Here is a 22222-nt window from a genome sequence, read left to right as displayed (position 1 = left end):
GTCCATGGTATAAGGATTGGTATATCATGTAACAGACTAAACAGAGTATTGAGCCAAAATAATATATCCACAACAATAAGCCCACAGCAAGTACAAAGGCAAATTATGCCCTGGACCTGTGTCCACAATGAATTGTGGACACGGGCCTAAAACGACGTCGTTTAAAAAAAAAAACCCGTCATTTAGTTAAAAAAAGAAAAAATTCGCGCGTGTTTTGCCGTTAACGGCGTTATTATTTTTTTTTTTTTATTTTTTATTATGAATGTACAGTTATGCCGTTATGAATGTACAATTATGCCGTTATGAATGTACAGTTATGCAATTATGAAATTATGAACACAGAGCTCTAACATTATGAACTTACAATTATGAACATATAGTGATAAAATTATGACCATGGAGCTTTAAAATTGTGAATATAGAGCTTCGAAGATTATGAATGTACAGTTATGGAGTTATGAATGTACAGTTATGGAGTTATGAATCTACAGTTATGAGATTATGAATCTACAGTTATGAGATTATGAATCTACAGTTATGGAATTATGAATGTACAGTTATTGATCGAATTATGAACAAAGAGCTATTACATTATGAACTTACAATTATGAACATATAGTGATAAAATTATGAACATAGAGCTCTAAAATTGTGAACATAGAGCTTCGAAAATTATGAATGTACAATTATGGAGTTATGAATGTACAGTTATGGAGTTATGAATGTACAATTATTAACATATAGTAATAAAATTATGAACATATACTCCTATAACGAAGTGGTCTGTAATTAAAAAAAAAAAAAGAAAAAAAAAGGAGATAATGATTGAAGCACTATTACCCGTGTCCAGCATGCATGCTGGACACAGGTCGGTCCATAGCATAACGATTGAAGTACAAAAGCACAAGCAGATTCATTATATTCCAAGCCAAAGCTCCAATCAGCAACTTCAACCCAAAAAAACAAAACATTTCAGATCACCAAAACAGCTACAGAAGCACCTCATTTATCTGTGTTTAAGATGATATCGAATAAGATGTTAAAGAGAAACAGAATGGTGAAATCTTTTTTTTTGATTACGCCCCCAAATCTTTTTTTTTTGAATCTACTGAAACACAAAGAGCTAATAACGCCCCCATTAAGGCTTGGATTTACAACCTTCCAAATAGAAGTTCAACCCGGGTACCATTAGACCACATAGTCCTGGTGAAATTATTTATTCAGCATATTACTCACTGTCTTCCTCCTATTCACGCACATCCATCCTTGAGAGTAAAAGATTGGAATAGAAAATGGGACTACATATAAAATTTTCCATTCATATATTACATCTCCTGCTATGCTACCACAACATCATATCCATCATCACTCAACAACACCTACATAACATCCTTATTCCATCATCATCATCTCTGCTTAGCTTTGTGCCTCCTAACTTTTCAATTCATCGCCACACAATCTTTGTAGTTGTCTGTGTTTAAGAATTACGGAGTAGATGTTAAGGAGAAACGAAATGCAAATGCCTGATGAAAGATTAAGAATAAAAGCATATAAACAATACTGAAATAGCTAAAAAATGAAAACAACTAAGCATGATTTTTCTTTGAGAAGAAACAAAACAAAATAAACATATATATATATATATATATATATATATATATATATATATATATATATATAGGTGTACGGAAATACATATAACAGACTTATTTAAGTACCTACCCTCGTCACATCCTTCCTTTAATTTGAGAAGTGTACTATCGTCATAGATGCTGGAAACAATAAATTAAGTTATTAACGCATTTATATAGGTACAAAAAAAAAATGAGATACAGAACAATGAGATAAAGCATGCACATAATTATTTATTGCAGGAATTGCTACCCTGGGCAAAGAATTTAAATAGCATGAACTATGAAACAGAGATATAATGGAGGGTTAGAAAGAGACCCGAATATATTTAGAACGAACAAGGAGGGCTTCATTTCCATAGCTTCGCTGCTCATCTTGAATAAGCTTCACAGAAGTCAAAACGAAATCCCAGCAGTATTTTAATTGAATCAATTCAAGTGTGGTAATATTGGCAAACGCAATAGGGATCTCTCGCAAAGAACTGCAACTTAACTCTAAATGTTGAAGCACAGGGAAATGATCACCCACAGCATTCCAATATTTCCAAGTCCAACTTTTAATTACCAACCTTTTCAATTGACAGAACCCTCCCAAACATGGCTTCCACTCTCTGCCTTCACAAGCATGTATCAATTTTAGATCTTTTAGATTCGGCAACATACCAATAAGCCTCATATCACTCCATGGTAACCTAGTCTCAAAGAATTTGAGCTTCTTAAGATTGGGTAGAAAACTAGTTTTCCATGGGATACCACTATACTGAAGTTTGAGATCCCACCTTTTGATGCTTAGTTTCTCAAGCTGCTCCAAGTGCACAAAATTATAGAAACCATCTGAATTTTCATTTTCAAAATACATTTGACCTTGAATCCCTATTCTTTTTAAATTTGGAATCCTTGTAAAAAGATCATATCTACAACACCACGGACGCAACCAAGATATAGTCTCTATGTTTCTATGAACAACCTCCGAAGTCTCTAATGTAAAATGAAATCCGTCAACATAAAAATTCTTTAAGAGTGGCATTTTCCAAATTGCAGATGCATTAGAGGAATCCAATATAACACTACATCCACGGATAACAAAACTTTGCATATTCCAATGCTCAAAGTAGGGCCGGTAGCGGCAAAAGAGCCAAGGAAACGTGAGAATGATAGAAATGAGAGCAACGTTAACACTCAACATGACCTCCATTGCATGTCTGATGAAGTAGCTCGTAAGTCGTAGTAGCTTGACCTCCACTCGAGTCAACTCCGACTTGTCATGGTGTTGCTCCTTGGATTCTTCAATGCCTTTGATGGATATATTGGACCCGGAACGAACCGACCCGGAGAGACGGACCTGAGACGTCTCGGCCCAGTCCCTTGGGCCGTGGCCGAGTCTGCCCAAAGCATCTCGGCCGTGGGCCGAGCCCGGCCACGGACGTGCTCGGTACCCGAGCTCGTCACCATGGACTCGGCCACTGCCGAGCTGGTCCATGGTGGACTCGGCTAGGCCAAGCTCGGCACGTGCCCAGCTCGGCCATGCCGAGTCGACCCGCTTTGGACCCGGCCCCGAAGGGGACGCGGTCAAAGCGGGCCGATCTAACCACCGTACCCTCGGTTTTAGGGGTGCGATTGGGGTTTGAGCTTATATAAAAAGCCTACATGTTGTCCTAAACAGGGACACAACTTATTCTTGAACTACTATCTTCTAGCATTATTGTCCTAATCAAGTATTGTAATAGCTTATTAGTGATAATTAATACAATATACGGTCCCTGTGACCTTACGACATCTCTGCGTTATATCATTTATTTCGTACACATTCTTATCCGGGTTTAATAATTCGGCCCCCCCCCCCCCAGGTGAATTAAATCCATCATTGGTGCTCTTGTTGAGAGCTGATGTACCAGCTCAAGCGTGTTCTATATTTAGTAGTCCACCGCGACCAGCTACCATGATAAGGTCGAGATCCAACTCTCGACCACACCAACGGTTTCCGTGGCACCCAGCTCGCCGCAACCGAGAACGGCCCCAACGGAGCCCCCTGCCTCCAACAGGCTGCCTCCACTAGGTCGGGGACTTGAGAGATCACCTCACCAACCATCGCAGCGATGGGGTGCCAGCTTCCATCGCCCCTCCTCCAAATCTCGCCTCGCTACAGGAGGGGGCGGTTACTCTTTAGCAATCCTCTACGACTTTGGCTCACCTCACAGAGGGTCCCCAAGGAGGTGCGCACGACGATCTGGAGGCCACACAAAGGATGCCAACCTCGCCTCCACCTCCCTCAAGGGGCGCACCGGTACAAGCACCCGGCTACCCCGGGCACTCAACACTCAAATCGAAGAGGATGTCCACTCACCCCAACCATTGGACACGCGGGGAGGGGCTGACATCCGCCAAAATCACCATCGAGAGGGTGATAGAGGGAGGTCGACCCATGTTAGGCCTGCCTTTAAGAGGCTGGGCATGCGCGTGTCGGCCCGAGATAGGTTGGGCCCAAGGCCAACCCCTAACGCGCTACAAGCGGAGGAATCATGTCCCCGACGCCGTATGTTACATACGACGTCGGTTGTTTAACCGACGTCGTATCATTTACTTACGACGTCTCTAAAGTCGACGTCGAAAGATAATCGACGTTAAATGGGGTATTTTAACCGACGTTAAAACCGTTTTCTGTAGTAGTGCAAGGTCGAAGCCAAGCCGGTGGGGAGAACCTACATAGTCCCCCGTGATATACACTACAAGAAGTCTTCCAATGACACCTTGCTACATTAGCTGTCAGTCATAGAGGAAGCCAACAAAGGGACCTGCCCGGTCCACCGGGGGGTCCGTCCCCTGTAATGATGTTTTAAGAGGTGGAGCATTCCCCCCAAAGATGTTGCAAGAGGTGATCTATCCTCTCTAATGATGTTTCAAGAGGTCGTCCGTCCTCTCCAATGATGTTTCAAGAGGGGGAATGTCTCCTCCAACGATGTTTTAAGAGGTGGAGCGTCCCCTCCAAAGATGTGGCAAGAGGTGATCCATCCTCTCCAATGATCTTCCAAGAGGTGGGACGTCTCATGCATCCTACAACGTTTTAAGAGGTGGAACGTCCCCTCCAACGGTGTTGTAAGAATCGAGTACTCATCCGACCTCCCCAAGCGTACCCTAAGGGGGCACGAGGTCCGACCTCGCGTACCAACCCCGACGGGAGAGCCTGATGGCTTAGTCCGGCAGGACTTGGCGCATGTGGGTAGCGTACCCTAAGGGGGCACGAGGTCCAACCTCGCGTACCAACCCCGACGGAAGAGCTCGGTAGCTTAGTCCGGCAGGACTCGACCCAAGCGGCTTGCGCACCCTAAGGGGGCACGAGGTCCGACCTCGCGTACCAACCCCGACGGGAGAGTCCGATGGCTTAGTCTGCAGGACTTGGCTCATGCGGGTAGCGTACCCTAAGGGGGCACGAGGTCCGACCTCGCGTACCAACCCCGACGGAAGAGTTAGGTGGCTTAGTCCGGCAGGACTCGGCCCAAGCGGCTTGCGCACCCTTAGGGGGCACGAGGTCCGACCTCGCGTACCAACCCTGACAGGAGAGTCCGATGACTTAGTCCGGCAGGACTAGCTCATGCGGCTAATGCACCCTAAGGGGCACGAGGTCCGACCTCGCGTACCAACCCCGACGGAAGAGCCCGGTGGTTTAGTCCAGTAGGACTAGGCTCAAGCGGCTAACGTACCCTAAGGGGGCACGAGGTCCAACCTCGCGTACCAACCTCGGCGGAGGTGCCCGGCGGCTTAGTTCAGGGGGGCTAGGCTCAAGCGGTTAACATAAGGCAGTGTGCTAAAAAAATGAATCAATAAGGGAGAGCTGATTGTCCATTCAAAACGCCAAGTCAACACAATGTGCCCACCTCCTAGAGGGGAAACATAAAACGTGCCCACCTCCGGGAGGGGGAACATGTTTAACGAAACAAAGACAAAAGGAAGTACCTCCCGGAGGGGAGACATAAAATGTGCCCACCTCCGGGAGGGGAAGCATGTTTATCGAAGCAAGGTACAAAAAGACACACCTTCCAGAGGGGGCCATAAGATATGCCTACCTCCCGGAGGGGAGACATAAAAAATGCCCACCTCCCAGAGGGGAGTCATAAAATGTGCCCACCTCGCGGAGGGGAGACATAAAATGTGCCCACCTCCCGGAGGAGAGACACAAATGTGTCTACCTCCGGGGGGAAAGGCACGTTAGGAAAAGTACAAAGTGGTGGAGCGGAAGACGGAACCCATATGATAAAGAAGGGATGACGTTAATCAAGCCACTATCAAGTCTAATCCTTGAGGTTGGGGTCGGCCACGTTGGGATCGGCCACGTTGGGGTCGGCCATGTTGGGGTCGGCCGTGTGGGCCTCGGACCCATGGAGTGCGACTCGTGTTTACTTTCCTTCATTAACGAACCTCGGCCCAAGACGCCTCGACACAAGGCACCTCGGCCCAAGAGGGGCTACCACATGAGCTCACCCAAGAGGAGGACGACTACCTCATGAGCTCGCCCAAAAGTGAACTCAGAAATCAAAGTCTCATACACGATGCCAGGGAGTCCAAGACTTGTTAGTGTTCTTGCGGAAGAGAAGAAGTCTCGCTCATGATGGATATATTATGATTGGAGCAAACCGACCCGGGAAAGCGGAACAAGGAAGTATGAAATAGACCCGGGGCATAGTGGTTGGGCCCCGTGCTCGGCCCAAGGTGCCTCAGTCATGGTGAGCTCGGTCACAGAAGGTCGGCTAATTATCAACTCGGGTCAATCGCGTGGGAGTCGGCTCGCAATGTGTCTACTCTTTATCGTTGTCGACTTATCACAACGAAGAGAGTGGGGGACTCGTGATGGATATATTGGACCCGGAACGAACCGACCCGGAGAGACAGACCCGAGACGTCTCGGCCCAGTCCCTTGGGCCGTGGCCGAGTCGGCCCAAAGCATTTCGGCCGTGGGCCGAGCCCGGCCACGGACGAGCTCGGTACACCCGAGCTCGTCACCATGGACTCGGCCACTGCCGAGCCGGTCCATGGTGGACTCGGCTAGGCCAAGCTCGGCACGTGCCCAGCTCGGCCATGCCGAGTCGACCCGCTTTGGACCCGGTCCCGAAGGGGACGCGGTCAAAGCGGGCCGATCTAACCACCCCCGGTTTTAGGGGTGCGGTTGGGGGTTTGAGCTGATATAAAAAGCCTTCATCTTGTCCTAACACAGGGACACAACATATTCTTGAATTACTATCTTCTAGCATTATTGTCCTAATCAAGTCTTGTAATAGCTTATTAGTGATAATTAATACAATATACGGTCCCTGCGACCTTACGACATCTCTGCGTTATATCATTTATTTCGTACACATTCTTATCCGGGTTTAATAATTCGGGACCCCCCGGGTGAATTAAATCCATCAGCCTTCAATTTTTGCCGAATTTGGACTCCACAGCGATAGGAATTTTTGTCGATTTGGGACTCCACAGTTTGGCTACGCTTTCTCAGGAAAGATGAAGTCAATGGCGACACTTTGGAGTCAATGGCTTGGTAAGAAGAGGGCTGAACAAATGAAAAGACCAAAATGTCCATGCTAAATAGGAGTCCTCACCGGCTGAACGACAGATCACGACCGAAAGGACTTTTTTGACCAAAAATAATTAATTTCAAGGACCAAATTAAGTAATATGGAATTGAGGGACTACATTGGCAGTTTGCAAACAATTGAAGGACCAAATTATTGATTTTCCCTATTTAATTATAGTAATGAGTTTAAGTAGGATGAGTCTTTGTGTTTTATAATAAATAGAAATTGAAATTAAAATAGTATTATACTTCAAAGAACCAGTCCAAAAGTCTTTCAATTGGCAATTGCATAATGGCTCTAAGTGAAATAATTGCAAGACCAAAGCATTATATTTTTAATTGCAAAATGGCAGCATTATATTGACGGTTAGCACTTTATAATAAAATTTATGTGGCTTTCTACAACTTGAAACACTAATTGCGTGTAATATGAAATTAAATATTAGAGGACAATAATGACAACATGAGAAGAAATTCTGTAATGTTAAGTGAGAATTTTACAGCTCAAATCTATCTGTTTTTTTTTCGCTGTTTTGTGTTTATCGACGGTACCTCCAGCTAGATCCAAAATTAGGTTAATGTTTCAAAAATTGGCTTTAATATAAATTAAGTAGGGATTGCAGGATTTGTAGATCATGTTCATGAATATACAAGTGAATAAGGGTGAGCTTGGAAATAGGAAAATAATGCTTAAAAAAAATTAATTTTTAAAAAGAATATTTACATTTCTTAGTGTTTAATTCAACGTTAGAAATTAGTCATTTTTTATTCCGTTAATATTTTCTCTGAGATTTGGATTAATATTTTCTCTGAGATTTGGATTAAACTTGCTCTTATTATAGATGCTTCTATGATTTCAATTGCATAAAAAAAGTATGTATTGAATTAGCTATAATTTTATCTCTTGTATCATTTAGAGTTCAATTATGATTGAGAATATTTGGAATTGTGTGTAGCTATAAGAATAGGACACACAATTAGACATACTACATACTCACAATTTCGATCTCACTTTGAAAAAAGGGGATTGGAAGAAGATCAACTTTGTGGGTTATGTGTTTGATAAATTGTTCCAATTAGAATTGAATTGCCATAAGAGTATGATTGTTTGCTAATTGAAGTTTGTAGTTCTTCATATAATTAAATAAGTAGAGGAAGAAGAAGAAGAAGAATACCTAAATTAAAGCAGCATTAAGAAATCCCAGTAGTCTGTCTTCACCCTATCACCACAACCAGATAGCTAAGCTAAGCTTTTATCTCCACATATGGCGGCGGCTGAGGATGATGGTGGTGGCACTTCTTCTTCTTCCTCCTTGCTTATTGTTGCTAAGGATTTTGTTGTTGGACGGCTAACATATCTGTTGGTATCAAATGCCCATGTATGTTGAGAATTCAGGTAGGTCATAGGTCATAGGTGCAATTTAATAATATAAGAAGAGGGATCAAATTTTGTATGTATGATTTGGAACAAGTACAGTGAGGCTAAAATATAATACCTCATTATTATATATATTATGCCCATCATATGCATAGTTGACATTGATTAACTTAATACATAATTTTGTTTCATTACCAAAAAGAAAAAAAAGCATTGTTGGGGCAATTTCCTTCTGGCAGCAGATCAGAGGGTAGTGGCTAATTAATATAATTCAATTTCCATCTCTCAGCTCCTCATGTTAAGGCAACACAAGGCCGAAGCATTATATTTTTAATTGCAAAATGACAGCATTATATTGACTTTTAATTTAGTACGTACTTCATATTAAAATTTATGTGGCTTTCTACAACTTGTAACTCTAATTGCCAGAAATATGAAACTAAATATTAGAGGAAGATAATGACAACAAGAGACGAAATTGTTTAATATTAAGTGGGAATCTTACAACTCAAATATGTCTTCTTCTTTTTTGCCCTCTCTATTTTATGTGCATTGAAGCCAGCTCCAGCTTGATCCAAAATAGAAAAAGCTAATCAGGTTAATGTTTCAAAAATTTGCTTTAAAAAAATTAAGTAGGAATTGTGGATCAAGTTCATGAATACAAGTGAATTAGGCTGAGTTTGGAAATAGGAAAAATAATTTTTAGAAAATAATAATTAATTTTTTGAAAAATATTTTCATTTGTTAGTGTTTGGCTGAATTTTAAAAATAAAAATACTATTTTTAAAAAATATTTCCAAACATACAACTTCATTTGATTTATAGTTAAAAAAAAAAAAAGTTCCGAGAAGCAGAAACCATTTCAGCTCACCATAATGGTACATGGTGCAACACACTGCGTAAATTTCTTTATTCCAACAAAATAACCACAGCAACCTACAACAAGTATTATACTATGCTATGATATGCATTGTTGCAAATAATGGTTGAGAAAACCAATAATAATCGTACGAAAAATTATTATTATTTTTTGGGAATTTCTGAGGAGGATGATAGGATTTCGTGGGAAGGGGTTAATACAAGTCGAACGAATCACTTTTTCTTAAAACCTTATTTGTTACCTCCCAAAAGTTCTATGAGCATTGTATCCTAGGTTTTTAATTTTCAGGATAAAACGTACTGTGGTTCAATGTTTGAGCAACCAAAAAAAAGAACCCGACGAACTAGAGCAAAGCAAGAACAACAGGAGGCAAGAAAGGAGTAGAAGCAGAGATTTTGAGAGCTGAAACCGTAGGTGATTAAGTTATAAAATTCTGCTGCTCTACAACAACTTTATATAGGCGTTGTCAACAGATACACAAGTCAAGTCAACAGCCTCCTCTATAAATATCCATACAACTACCTCTTGTAACTGATTTATGTTAGCTTAGCTTTATAGCTTCCTTCTTCCCGCTTCTTTCCAGTTAGCATATATAGCTTTGTATGTGTGTAAACCAGTTGATACAGAAATATACAGTTTTCTTTTCTCTCTTCGTTCCTTTGGAAACTCTCCTCTCAGTTTCCCAATATGGTATCAGAGCCACTATGGCTTGGCGTACACCCTCTATAAACACAATTCGTCCATCAATGGCTACAAATCCAACTTTTCAAGGCAACAATCAGGCTGGAACTTCGAATGCGATTCCGACTTCAATTCCGGCACCTACTCCGGTTCCAGTTCCAGTAGCTGTTGGCTTTGATCCTAAGGATCGAACTGATCCTCTTTACCTTCATCCAAATGAGAGTCCATCGCTGCAATTAGTGACTGTCCAGTTGGAAGGAAGATCAAACTACCACCCATGGGCAAGAGCCATGGAAATGGCGCTCAGATCCAAAAACAAAATGGTTCTAGTGGACGGGACGATGGTGATCCCTAGCAGATCTGATCCTAAGTATATTTTTTGGGATCAATGCAACACTATGATCCTATTATGGATCCTCAGAGCCCTCTCACCTACTGTTGGTAGAAGCGTATTATGGATCAACACAGCTGAAGGCGTATGGAATGATATGAGAAAACGTTTCAGCCAGCAGGATGTGTTCCGTATCTCTGAAATTCAAGCAGAAATTTATCAGACAAGACAAGGCACATCTACGGTAAATGAATACTTCACTCAATTAAAGCTTTTATCGGATGAATTACTTGTATTAAGGCCTGTTCCTGCTTGTGAATGTTCACAAAGTTGTAAATGTGGAAGTGACTTGTCTAAGAAGGTTAGAAATCACCTAGAGAATGATATGTTGTCAGCCTTTCTCATTGGCCTCAATGAGAACTACACTAATACCAAACACCAGATCATGTTGATGAGGCCACTCCCTGATGTTGGAAAAGCCTTCTGATACGCCATTCATTGTAATTATGGAGCTTAATTACGAAGAATTACTTATATTTCTAGAATTAGTATGATAATTAGGATGATACAACTTAATTAGTGTGTGAGTTAATATTGTGCCTAAGTTAGTATAGGGAAATTATGTAAATCACAATATATCATTACCTTGTATAGTTAGTATAATTTTAGTAGGTTAATTATTATATGTATTAGTAAATTAGTATAAATAGACCATTGTATATGTAGATGGAAGAAGGAGAGAAATGTATTGTTATTCTAGTCTTTTATATTGAAGAGTTCTTCATTTTCTTTTGTTATATTGTTTTACTTTTGGAGTTACCGTAACTCGAATACGGATTGGAGTTAGAAGCCTGCTCGAAAGGTTTCTTCAGTTGCGTACTAAATTTCAGTGCGTAACATTGGTGCTTTCATTGAGCCCATTGGTGAGAGTATCTCCTATCTTTTATTTATTTATTATTATTTTTTTGTTTTCTTGCATCCCTTGGAATTTTTTTTTAAAAAAAAAAAGAGAAAAAAATTTGAAAAAAAAAAACAAACAAACGACATAAAGGAAAAAAGTAAAAAAAAAAAACGAGGGAAAATAAAAAAATACAAAAAAAGGAATTATTTTTTATGAAAAATATTACTCACCGGTGCTTACTAGTTTCTGTACACCAAGTATGGTATCCTATCGATGATGTTGTATTGTATGAGATCTTTTCTACGAAAGGATCCATACAATATATTCATATTTTAAAGGATGAGGATCACACCTTATTCCAAGCTTTGGTATTGTTTGATTCCATTGTGGATTCAATCGTTGCCAAACAAGCATTCCATGGCCACAACATTTATGAAGGGTATTGCACTATGAATATAGAATTTCCTGATGCAAATTTAATATTGGCTACCTGTGTGGAAGTAGATCATCATCAACCTCCCACTCATCAGGTGGAAATTGATGCGGAATTAATGATCGAAAAAGAGTTTGGTGATAATGTGGTTGATATGAGTTCTAGTGCAATTGCTGGTGAGGACTATACTAATCAATTCAATGAGGAAGAAATTAAGAATTTTACTCATGAGGAGGTAGATCATGCATCAAATAGCAGGGATTCAACTCAAATTGAAGCACCAATTCAAGCTAAAGCAACAACTACAATCGGGTATATCAAATCCCCCCAATTGTTTCAAGAATCAATTTTCACATCAATAGTGTCTTTGGAGGAAAGTCTCATCCACGTTGCAGTAGAAATGATTCCCAAATTGGTCCAAGTCATAACACCAACAAGCAGGAATTCTGTTACAGGGCAATCCAGTGAACATGTAGTCTATGATGTTCATGTTTGGCAAATCAATCAAACAGTATCATCAAGGCATGAATATGCTCATTTCCATACATACACCTTGAGGACAAGGTGTTTTTTGAAGGGGTGGAGAGTGATACGCCATTCATTGTAATTATGGAGCTTAATTAGGAAGAATTAATTATATTTCTAGAATTAGTATGATAATTAGGATCGTACAACTCAATTAGTGTGTGAGTTAATATTGTGCCTAAATTAGTATAGGGAAATTATGTAAATCACAATATATCATTACCTTGTATAGTTAGTATAATTTTAGTAGGTTAATTATTATATGTATTAGTAAATTAGTATAAATAGACCATTGTATATGAAGATGGAAGAAGGAGAGAAATATATTGTTATTCTAGTCTTTTATATTGAAGAGTTCTTAATTTTCTTTTGTTATATTATTTTACTTTTGGAGTTACCGTAACTCGAATACAGATTGGAGTTAGAAGCCTGCTCGAAAGGTTTCTTCAGTTGCGTACTAAATTTCAGTGTGTAACACCTTTTCTATGGTTTCACAACAAGAAAGGCAAGTCACTATTGGTTCAAACTCTCTGGGGGATAGTATAACAGGTGCAACTGCTTTTTTCACCAAGACTGATGGCAATAAAAAGTCTTTTCCCACCTAGAAACAAAAACCTGGATGTAACTTCGGTGGATATACAGGTCATACTATTGAAAAGCGCTATAAAAAGCATGGCTACCCCCCCGGTTGGAAGCCAAGAAGTAAAGGGATGGGGTCACCAAATCAGGTTCAGACATCATCCTTGCAAGAAGCTGGAAATTTTGAGGGCAATCCTCCAATTGATCAAGAGGACTATAGGAGATTCTTGGAGTTCATGCAACTTGAAAAGGCCAGCAGTTTTCCTCTCAGTATTTCCCATCATGTCAATGCCATAGCACCCAATTTCATTGCAAACAACTCACTAGAAGGTAAATCTGCCACTTCTAGTCATAAATTGACAAATACTGAGACTCTATGGATTCTTGATAATGGAGTTACTCATCATATTGTCTGTAGAATGCATCTTTTACAAAATTCAAGAACAGTTCAGGGCATATATGTTGATCTACCTAATGGACATAATGCCCAAGTATCCCACATTGGGAGTGTCCAACTGTCTGTTGAGCTAATCTTACAGAATGTGTTATGTGTTCCCATTTTTCACTACAATATGATATCCTTGGGTGAATTGATAAAAGGATCACATTGCAGCATATTATTCCAATCTAATCAATGCATTATACAGGATCAACATCATGGGAGGATGATTGGAATGGCTGAGCTCAGGAAAGGTCTCAACCAGCTTACTTTTCCTGCTTTTATGCACTGTAAAGTTGCTGCCAATGTATGCAGTTCTTGGCATGCCAGATTGGGACATGCTTCTGAATGGAAAATTAGGTTCCTTCATACTATAGACAATAAAATTTGTAATGACAAACCTACTACTTGTGATTGTTGTCATTTTGCAAAACAAAGAAGATTACCTTTTCAGCATAGTTATTCTGCTTCAAATGATTGTTTTGATCTTATACATGCTGATATTTGGGGGCCATATCACATCCCTACTGTCTATGGCCATCAATATTTTCTAACATTAGTAGATGATCATTGTAGGGCCACTTGGGTTTATCTCTTAAGAAGAAAAGGTGAGGTTAAGCAGATTATGCAGTCTTTTTGTGAGTTGATTAACACACAATTTGGGAAGCATATCAAATGTGCAAGATCTGACAATAGAAGAGAATTCATTATGGAAGAGTTTTACCAACATAAAGGCATTCTCCACCAGAGATCATGTGTATATACCCCTCAACAAAACAGTGTTGTTGAGAGGAAACATGGTCATATCTTGTCAGTAGAGATTGCATACTCCATGCAGTGTACATAATCCATAGGCTTCCTTCAGCAGCCATAGACAACAAAATCCCATATCAACTGTTATTAAACAAAGTGCCACAATACCAACATCTTAGAGTTTTTGGTTGTCTAACCTTTGCTCTTATTCCTAGCTGTCAGAGAAGCAAATTTGCACCAAGAGCTAGGAAGTGCATTTTTTGGGCTTTGCAAATGGGGTAAAAGGGTACAAGTTATTTGATATACAAACAAATGAGATTTTTCTATCCAGAGATGTCCATTTTTATAAGAACACATTCCCCTATCAAAATTCAAAAGATATCCAGCCTGCTGAATTGGTCTTGCCTTCTGAAAGGACACTTCACCTAGATACTAAAGAGTTCTCACCTGAAGACTCTATATGTCAGCAACCAAATACTGCCAACCAGAACTCACCTGGGGTTCAACCAGGAAGGCCAAATCAGATTGATGAGTCCAGAGATACAGATCCACCATCTGTACCCCAACCAAGGATATCAACCAGGGTAAAGGCTACACCAGCCTATCTAAGTGGCTACACATGTCAAAATGTGGCTGTCAACAGAACCTACCATCATGATATCTCCAAGGACTTATCTTATGCCAATCTATCACAATGATATAAAGCTTTTGTCACTAATGTTGTGCAGGCAAAAGAACCAAGGTCTTACAATGAGGCCATCAAAGCAAAATGTTGGAAAAAGGCCATGGAAGCTGAAATCACTTCTTTGCAAGATAACAATACTTGGGTGCTCACTGATCTCCCACCCAACAAAGAACCCATAGGCTGCAAATGGGTATACAAAACTAAGTTAAGAGCTGATGAGGACATTCAAAGGCACAAGGCTAGGCTTGTGGCCACATCATCAACACACAATAAACATATTATTATGCACTCTCAATCATTTCTAAGCATCAAATCTCAAGAAATCTAACAACATAGAGATAAAATAATAGATTTGGGAATCCATGGTTTATACCTTGATCTAGCCAAATCCATCCTAAGCTCATCCCCTAAGCTTTATCTTCTTCCACCATCTCCATTTCTCAAGCATGCCACCACAAAAACACAAACAAACATATATTCACATCTTAGGAAAATATAATGAAGGAAGAATGGAGGAGAAGAAAAGAAGAGAAGAGGAAAAACTTACTTAAATATTGGGATCTCTAGGCTAGCTTAATCTCTGTTGAAGGAATGAAGAAGATGATGATGGAGGGGAGATACACGAGAGAGAGAGTCTTGAAGATGTTGGCTACTGAAGTGAAAAGAGAATGAATAGCATATCTGCTCTAAGGGTGTTTAAATTGTAGGGCACCAAACCTTAGGGAAGGGCATGTGTGAATTTTGGCTTAGTGAGGGCCAATTTGATCACTTCGCGATTAAAATCTCGGGTTACAATTTTGGGTCAAAAGTTGGATCGAGTTAGGATAAAAATAGGTTTCTAAATTCTTTGGAATAAAATAGACTCATTTTAATGAATATTCCTATGCCAAAACACTTGAATCATTTTTGATGGTTTTTGGACTGTATGTAAGGGAAACGTCCAATGGCACACTCAAGGATCACCATGCCCAAACTCCCTATGTCACTCTTATAGTTTGCAGCTACAAGTTTTCAAATAAAGTATGTTGAGAATTATAGATTTCAAAAGGATTAGTTCAATTTACCTGCAACCTCAAAATGATCTTCATTCACTTTTCAAAAAAAATTGAATGCCAATAAACCACAAAAACTGCAATGATGACAATTCTAGAATAAATCAGAGATAGATAGCTACCAACACTGCACAATCAAAAGAGTAAAAATTCCAAAAAGGTGTTAGATAGATAGTTACCCAAGAACATGACATCCTCTATCATAGACTCTTTTGGAAATCAAACCCATCAAACTTATACTTCCACCACCATAAACCAAGTCTATCTTCCTACTTACCTACAGCCAACATTCACAAGTCAAAACCATAATATACAAGCACATAGCATTAAAATAATGAAAGAACTGGTTCGACAGTTTCTTACTCACCCAATAAGATGTTGCCGCTTTTTAAATCTCTATGGATAACCGTCAACCTCAAATATTTGTGTAGATAGAGTAACCCCTGAGCAATTCCTTCTACAATGTTCAATCGGTTCCCCCATCTTAGCAGCTCCTTCCTGTTAGGGTCTGTTCATTCCAAATTCAGATATGACTCAGGGAGATAGAGACAAATGCTTAACACATATGACTCATAATTTGATTTTATCAAAGATAAAAGGTGCAGATGATGATTTTAGCTGTTTATTCAGAGCTCAACTAATTCATATAAATTCTTCTTACATGTAGAAACCATAGCCCAAGAAATTTTTCTTACATGTACTCATCTACCACATTTGTCAATTAACAAAGTCAAAAATAGAAAGTAATTAGGAACTAAGTTCACTCACCATCTCCTGCTTAATCCTTTTGAGGTCCTTGTCAGTCAGCAGTCCAGGTGTGGCACCACCTCTAAAGGTTACAAGTGATGAGAGTCATGAGACACCTCAACAAATTGAACCAGGTTCTACAAAGAGATGTCTGCTGGATGCCTGGATCAATTATCATCCAGTTAATGGAACTTACACAAAAAACGCTGGATAACGTTCAATCTGGATATTGGAGGGGACTCCAATCTGACATAAAATGCTGAACGACAGAGCCTAGAAGACTTAAAAAGTTTACAATAACTTATTATAAAGAGTGCACCAAAAACGATACTTTAAGGCTTTAATAAATTTTTAATTTGTGGGAGTATATGCACAATAGGACAAACGTACATATTTACTCCAACATTGTTTCAATTCAAAGAATTGCTTACTCTAGACTCTAGTGAGAATGTGGATTATGAAAAAAGATTACCTTGGACTTTGTTTTGGCATAAGGTGTTAAGCAGGGGTTTAATATAAATCCTTGAGAAACATATCATCTCATCTGGACTGCCTGGTGTTGTCTGATCTCCATAACTGAATTCCTGGTAGGATCACATATCAAAAACAGAATAAAAATGTGAATTATTGAAATTCACCTATTAGGCCATTACATAGTTCAAGATAGATGTATTGCAATATAAACAATGAAATTGCAGAAGGGCATATATTTGAAATTTGGCTTTAAGTGAACCAGGAGGGCATGCATAATCCAAAGTTACAGGGTAGCACAAGAAATCCAAGTCCTAGAATTCGAAAAATAGATGCAGACGACAAAATAGAATTTAAAACCAAACTACTATATGTTTAGATTAACTAATTAAGGAAGGATCATCAAATTTGCAGTTGGTCGTTCACTGAAATAGAATGAACAAGTCAAGAAAAGCCTACAGTGTAAAAAAGGAAAAGAAAAAAAAGACTTGTGTTTTTCAGCAAGAAAAGGAAACCCTCATACACATCAAGAAAATATGAGAGTATATATATATATATATATATATATATATATATACCAAGTTTGGAGAGGGGAGATTGATGCATCTCCCCATGCCATAATTGTTGACATAAAAAAGAATGCTTCTCCCATCGAACAATACATGCATCATGATATCAAATCCTCATCATTAAAGAAAAACGCCTTTTTGGTTGTAACTAGTAAAAGTAAAACACACATATATATTACCTAGCTTACCCAAAGATAAGTAATGAAGATCACTCAGCTCGCTAGCTTACACTCTGTCTGCAAATGCATCACATTGCAAAACTTTAACTAGTAAAGGCATATCTCTGTATACCCTACCCAAAAAATGATTTTTTGTCAATCTTTACTCCTAGCATCTAATTAACAAGTAAGCTTCGTTTTCTACTTCTTCATCACTACTGACTGCCATTATATCAATTGTTTGATTGTGTTATGTGCTCCCGTCATGGGCAAGAAAACATGAAGAAAAAGAAAGGAAAAGAAGAAAACACTGGGTGTGCTTGAGACCCAAAACTCCCTTAGACCCTTTTTGGATTAAACTTCTGCTTGCTTTTCATTAGAATTGGTTCCCCTTTTTATAGGGTAAAGTACAACTCATAGAATGACTAAATAAGCTAAGTAATCTGCTGAAATCTTCTAAGTAATTAAACTACCTAAATTAATTCGAAGACTAAGAATAATAAGGTAAATAACTACGGAGTATTTAGTAATTTCTAAATAACTATTTATTAGTTTCTAAATAACTATTTAGTAATTTATTAATATCTAAACTATGTAATATAATAAAATAAGACTTCCTCAGCATGTATCATTACACCCCTCCTGGACATTAAGCTTGCCCGCAAGCTTGATAACTTTGTGCATCACGTAGCCAACACTTCCCACGATCAAATGGCCTCACCAAAAGAATTGCAAACGGGAAAGCTACAGTTGACACTAGATATTGTTGGGAAGCAAGATTAGGTGTGAAATTTAAAGGCATCAGACTAGAAAGGGTGACTGAAGAGATCTGCACAAGAGCTTGGGCTGGATAAGCCATTGGAAAATCACATGTCATTGAATGAGGGGTAGTCATCGGTGGAATGGGGAATGGTGGAGCATAATGAAAGCTGCTTCCTGCTGCATCACCAACACATTGTGACTGAATAATAGCAGGATCATGTGGTATTGCTTCCTCCACCTGAGACTTCACTTGTAGCTCCTCAATTTTTGTAGAATCAACAATCTTCTCCGTTGGATCGATACGAGGCTGATCATCTGAAACATTGGCCTGCATTGGCGCTGTCTCCACATGTGGGTGGTCAACAATGATTGTGGATGATTCCAGTGAAGTAGCATCATCATCTGTTTGTTGAATACCTAAGGAAGTGGGCTTATTGATTTTTGGTGTTTGGTCATTCAGGAATTTTGTAATACATTGCTTCAGGTCATTGGGAAATTCACCCAATTCTCCAAGGCGACATCTGCATAGCTCTTTTGCTAAGAGTTTCAACTCATTCACTGATGCTTTGAGAGCTTCAAACTCAGACCGAGTGACGCCCATGACGCCGGCAACGGAACCAATGAAATGTCGGACAGCGGTTAGGATATCTGGCTTTCACCCAGGCGACCCGGGTTCGATTCCCGGCAACGGAACCAATGTTTTGTGCTCCCGTCATGGGCAAGAAAACATGAAGAAGAAGAAAGGAAAAGAAGAAAACACTGGGTGTGCTTGAGACCCAAAACTCCCTTAGACCCTTTTTGGATTAAACTTCTGCTTGCTTTTCATTAGAATTGGTTCCCCTTTTTATAGGGTAAAGTACAACTCATAGAGTGACTAAATAAGCTAAGTAATCTGCTGAAATCTTCTAAGTAATTAAACTACCTAAAGTAATTCGAAGACTAAGAATAATAAGGTAAATAACTACGGAGTATTTAGTAATTTCTAAATAACTATTTATTAGTTTCTAAATAACTATTTAGTAATTTATTAATATCTAAACTATGTAATATAATAAAATAAGACTTCCTCAGCACGTATCAGATTGCCTAAACAGAATAGGGTAATGACACAAGTATTAAAGTTTGAAACCCATCCAGCCTTGATGTGATAATAGTGTTACTAACCTGGATCTGATCTATTCCAAGCTAAGAATGAATCCAAGAGTCCAAGACACATGCATGCATGAGAAGCATTGGTGTGGTTTTTGCAGATCGAATGAAGGGGAACATTCATAATCCAAGAAAATAGCAACACCAGAAAAAGGCTTCTGAGAGTAGGAAAGAAGACTAATTTGAACACAATAACAGCTTGATCAGGGAGTAAGGTATTGAAGATAGATAAGAATAAGATGGAAATTAAAACCTAATAAGAAACTAACTTACAATTATATATAGTAGAAAGAAATTCTTGAATTGAGTGAAGCAGATCAGATCAGATCAACGTGCTGACACTTCAGTTCTGCGGCCCTCATATATATGCATGCATAAGATTTCAAAATTGATATGATAGCTCAACCGGTGGCATTGCATATACAGATCGAACAGCATTATATTCTTTGATAGCTCAACCGGTGGCATTGCATATAATCACCTTACAAGAATTTATAACAATTGAAAGAAGTTTTAGAATATGGTTGTTTTATAACAATTGAAAGTAAAGCAGATAATAATATACCATGAACAGCTTCTAGAGGAATTCTTGTCATGGGTATCCCCGAATTGCGACCTTCTTTGATAGAACATTTAGAGAAATCATTTGTGACGTCTGCTGGATTATGCCGGCCACAATTTTTGGAATACAAGACAGATGGCCTGCATCCAAATCTTTATTTAGGGGCATGAACATTATATTGACCAAAACGGTGAAAATGGAGTTCCAAAAGCTGAGAATTGTAAACAAAAGCACTCGATCTACCTTGGCAGTGATGAGGCTTGTTGTCTCTCAGGTGGGGCAACAACTCCTCCACCTTTTCCATAGTGCTCCTCAAGATATGCAAATTGTTTCTTAAATTTGTCAACCGCACTGTAGTTAATCAGGAGTGGGAAAAAAAAATTATTAGAAGCATCATATGATTAAGATGTGTGATGTTGAGGATACATAACTTATCAATTTGCTATATATAATGCACTTAATTTTTTTCGGTACGTAAAGAAAAACTGGAAAAATGCATCAGAAAGATGTTGAAAAGGTAAACATCTCAAATAAGTTTTTATAAGAATACCTAGGGTACATGAAACCTGTTGGCTCTGCCCCCTCTACGTACTCCTTCAACATCTTTGGATGGTATTCTAGAATCTCTCGGTAGATTATATCTCTTACATCCTCTTTTGTTATCCTTGGCTGTTCAAATTCAAATTCCATTTTTGTAACTGTATGTGCAGAAGGCTCTCTCTCAACTTTGGCCAAGTTTCAGAAATATGGATCTGCAAGAGCCTGGAAGCACGCGACCCACATTAAAATTTGGATTTCTAGTGGGCGGAGACGTCGGCTATGGCGGTGGTAGCAGCAGTGGCGTCGGCAGATCAGCGGTGGAGGCGGTGGCTGCGTCGAGGTTGTCATGGTGTGGTGCACATCGGCAGATCGTCGTCACGGTGGAGGTCATGAGGCCAACGGCGTGGTGGCGGTGGGTGTTGTGGCGGTGAGACGATCGAAGCAGATGGCGGATGAAGATTTTAGATCTGAGATGCGATTTTGATGGCCGTGGCTGTGGCGTGTGGCGGTGCGTCGCGGTGAACGAAGCAGACGGCGGTGGGTGGCCGGCGGCGTCAGACTATCGGCAAACGGTGTTGAAGATCGGAGCAGATCTGCAGGTCGGAGCAGACGGTGTTGGGTATGAGAGGATGAGCATATCATATCTGATGGAGTGGTGGATAGATCTAGGGTTAATATTAGGCAACCATTTCTATTCAAAATGGTTGCCTATTGTAAAACAAGTTCTATTTTAAGGCAACCATTTCTATTAGGAATGGTTGTCTATTATAAATCAATTTTTTTTTTTAAATAAATACAAAATACAATGGGCAACCATTACAACTAACAATGGTGGTGAATTATTGATCACTTATTTACAAAATTGCCACCGCGAATTTTTGGGTTAAGATTAGGCAACCATTCTTTCAACAATGGTGGCCTATGGTCAATCTTCTATGTTCAATTTTGTACTAGTGAGCTGACATGTGCCCGACGCTTCAATACAACTCTTGTGAGGATGTCAATGCAGTTGGAGGATTTCCGGGACAACCACAAAGAAATTATGATCCCTACTCAAATACATACAACCCAGGATGGAGGAATCATCCTAATTTTAGCTATAAAGCACGCCCACAGTTTCAACAATATCAGCATGTTCCACAACAACAACCTTCATACTCACAACAGTCATCTTCTAATTCAGGTACGTCATTGGAAGATATTGTTAAGTCACTTGCTACTAACACACAACAATTTCAGCAGGAAACACGAACAAGTATTCAACACTTAGAAAGTTAATTGAGCCAGCTTGCATCTACCGTGAGTAGATTGGAGTCTCAAGGTAAATTGCCATCACAAACTGTTGTGAACCCAAAGGAAAATGTAAGTGCAATTACATTGAGAAGTGGAAAAGAGTTGAAAGAACATACTCAAGTAAGAAAAACACCCAC

At 39.5% G+C, this 22222-nt stretch overlaps 2 protein-coding genes and 1 long non-coding RNA gene across 4 annotated transcripts in view; all 3 read right to left on the bottom strand.

The window, feature by feature from the left end:
• The window catches only part of LOC109150724 (putative disease resistance RPP13-like protein 3), a 78759-nt gene that overhangs the window by 18453 nt on the left and 38084 nt on the right, over positions 1 to 22222 (bottom strand). The window contains exon 4 of the mRNA XM_019298708.1: positions 3767 to 3772. Within this exon, the coding sequence (XP_019154253.1) occupies positions 3767 to 3772 (6 nt within the window). The remainder of the gene's footprint in view (positions 1 to 3766; positions 3773 to 22222) is intronic.
• LOC109150766 lies at positions 1140 to 2704 on the bottom strand. 2 transcript variants are annotated; one of them, XR_002049210.1, is made up of 3 exons: positions 1951 to 2704; positions 1723 to 1772; positions 1140 to 1471 (listed from the first exon to the last, which is right to left on the bottom strand). XR_002049210.1 is itself a non-coding variant. In XM_019298755.1 (2 exons), the coding sequence occupies exons 1-2, from the start codon at positions 2656 to 2658 to the stop codon at positions 1445 to 1447; spliced, it is 735 nt and encodes a 244-aa protein (XP_019154300.1). In that variant the 5' UTR covers positions 2659 to 2704; the 3' UTR covers positions 1140 to 1444. The 2 variants fall into 2 exon arrangements, 1 of the variants encoding a protein (XP_019154300.1); XM_019298755.1 differs by lacking the exon at positions 1723 to 1772.
• Positions 3793 to 20000, bottom strand: LOC109150772. Its single transcript, XR_002049216.1, has 8 exons — positions 19964 to 20000; positions 19706 to 19848; positions 17054 to 17165; positions 16603 to 16743; positions 16202 to 16342; positions 16014 to 16111; positions 10174 to 10176; positions 3793 to 3803 (listed from the first exon to the last, which is right to left on the bottom strand). It is a non-coding gene; the product is annotated as an uncharacterized LOC109150772 (long non-coding RNA).

This window comes from Ipomoea nil, unplaced genomic scaffold, assembly GCF_001879475.1.
Source record: "Ipomoea nil cultivar Tokyo-kokei standard unplaced genomic scaffold, Asagao_1.1 scaffold2280, whole genome shotgun sequence".
NCBI classification, from domain to species: domain Eukaryota; kingdom Viridiplantae; phylum Streptophyta; class Magnoliopsida; order Solanales; family Convolvulaceae; genus Ipomoea; species Ipomoea nil.
The sequence above is the reverse complement of the archived record's forward strand: the minus strand, read 5'-3'. Positions and strand labels throughout refer to the sequence as shown.

Excerpts from the sequence above, each read along its gene's own strand:
- LOC109150766 (XM_019298755.1), bottom strand. The coding sequence starts at position 2,658 with ATGCCACTCTTAAAGAATTTTTATGTTGACGGATTTCATTTTACATTA. Across the intron at positions 1,472-1,950 it reads TTCGTTCTAAATATATTCGG|ACAACTACAAAGATTGTGTG; the intron begins GTCTCTTTCTAA and ends TCTTAAACACAG.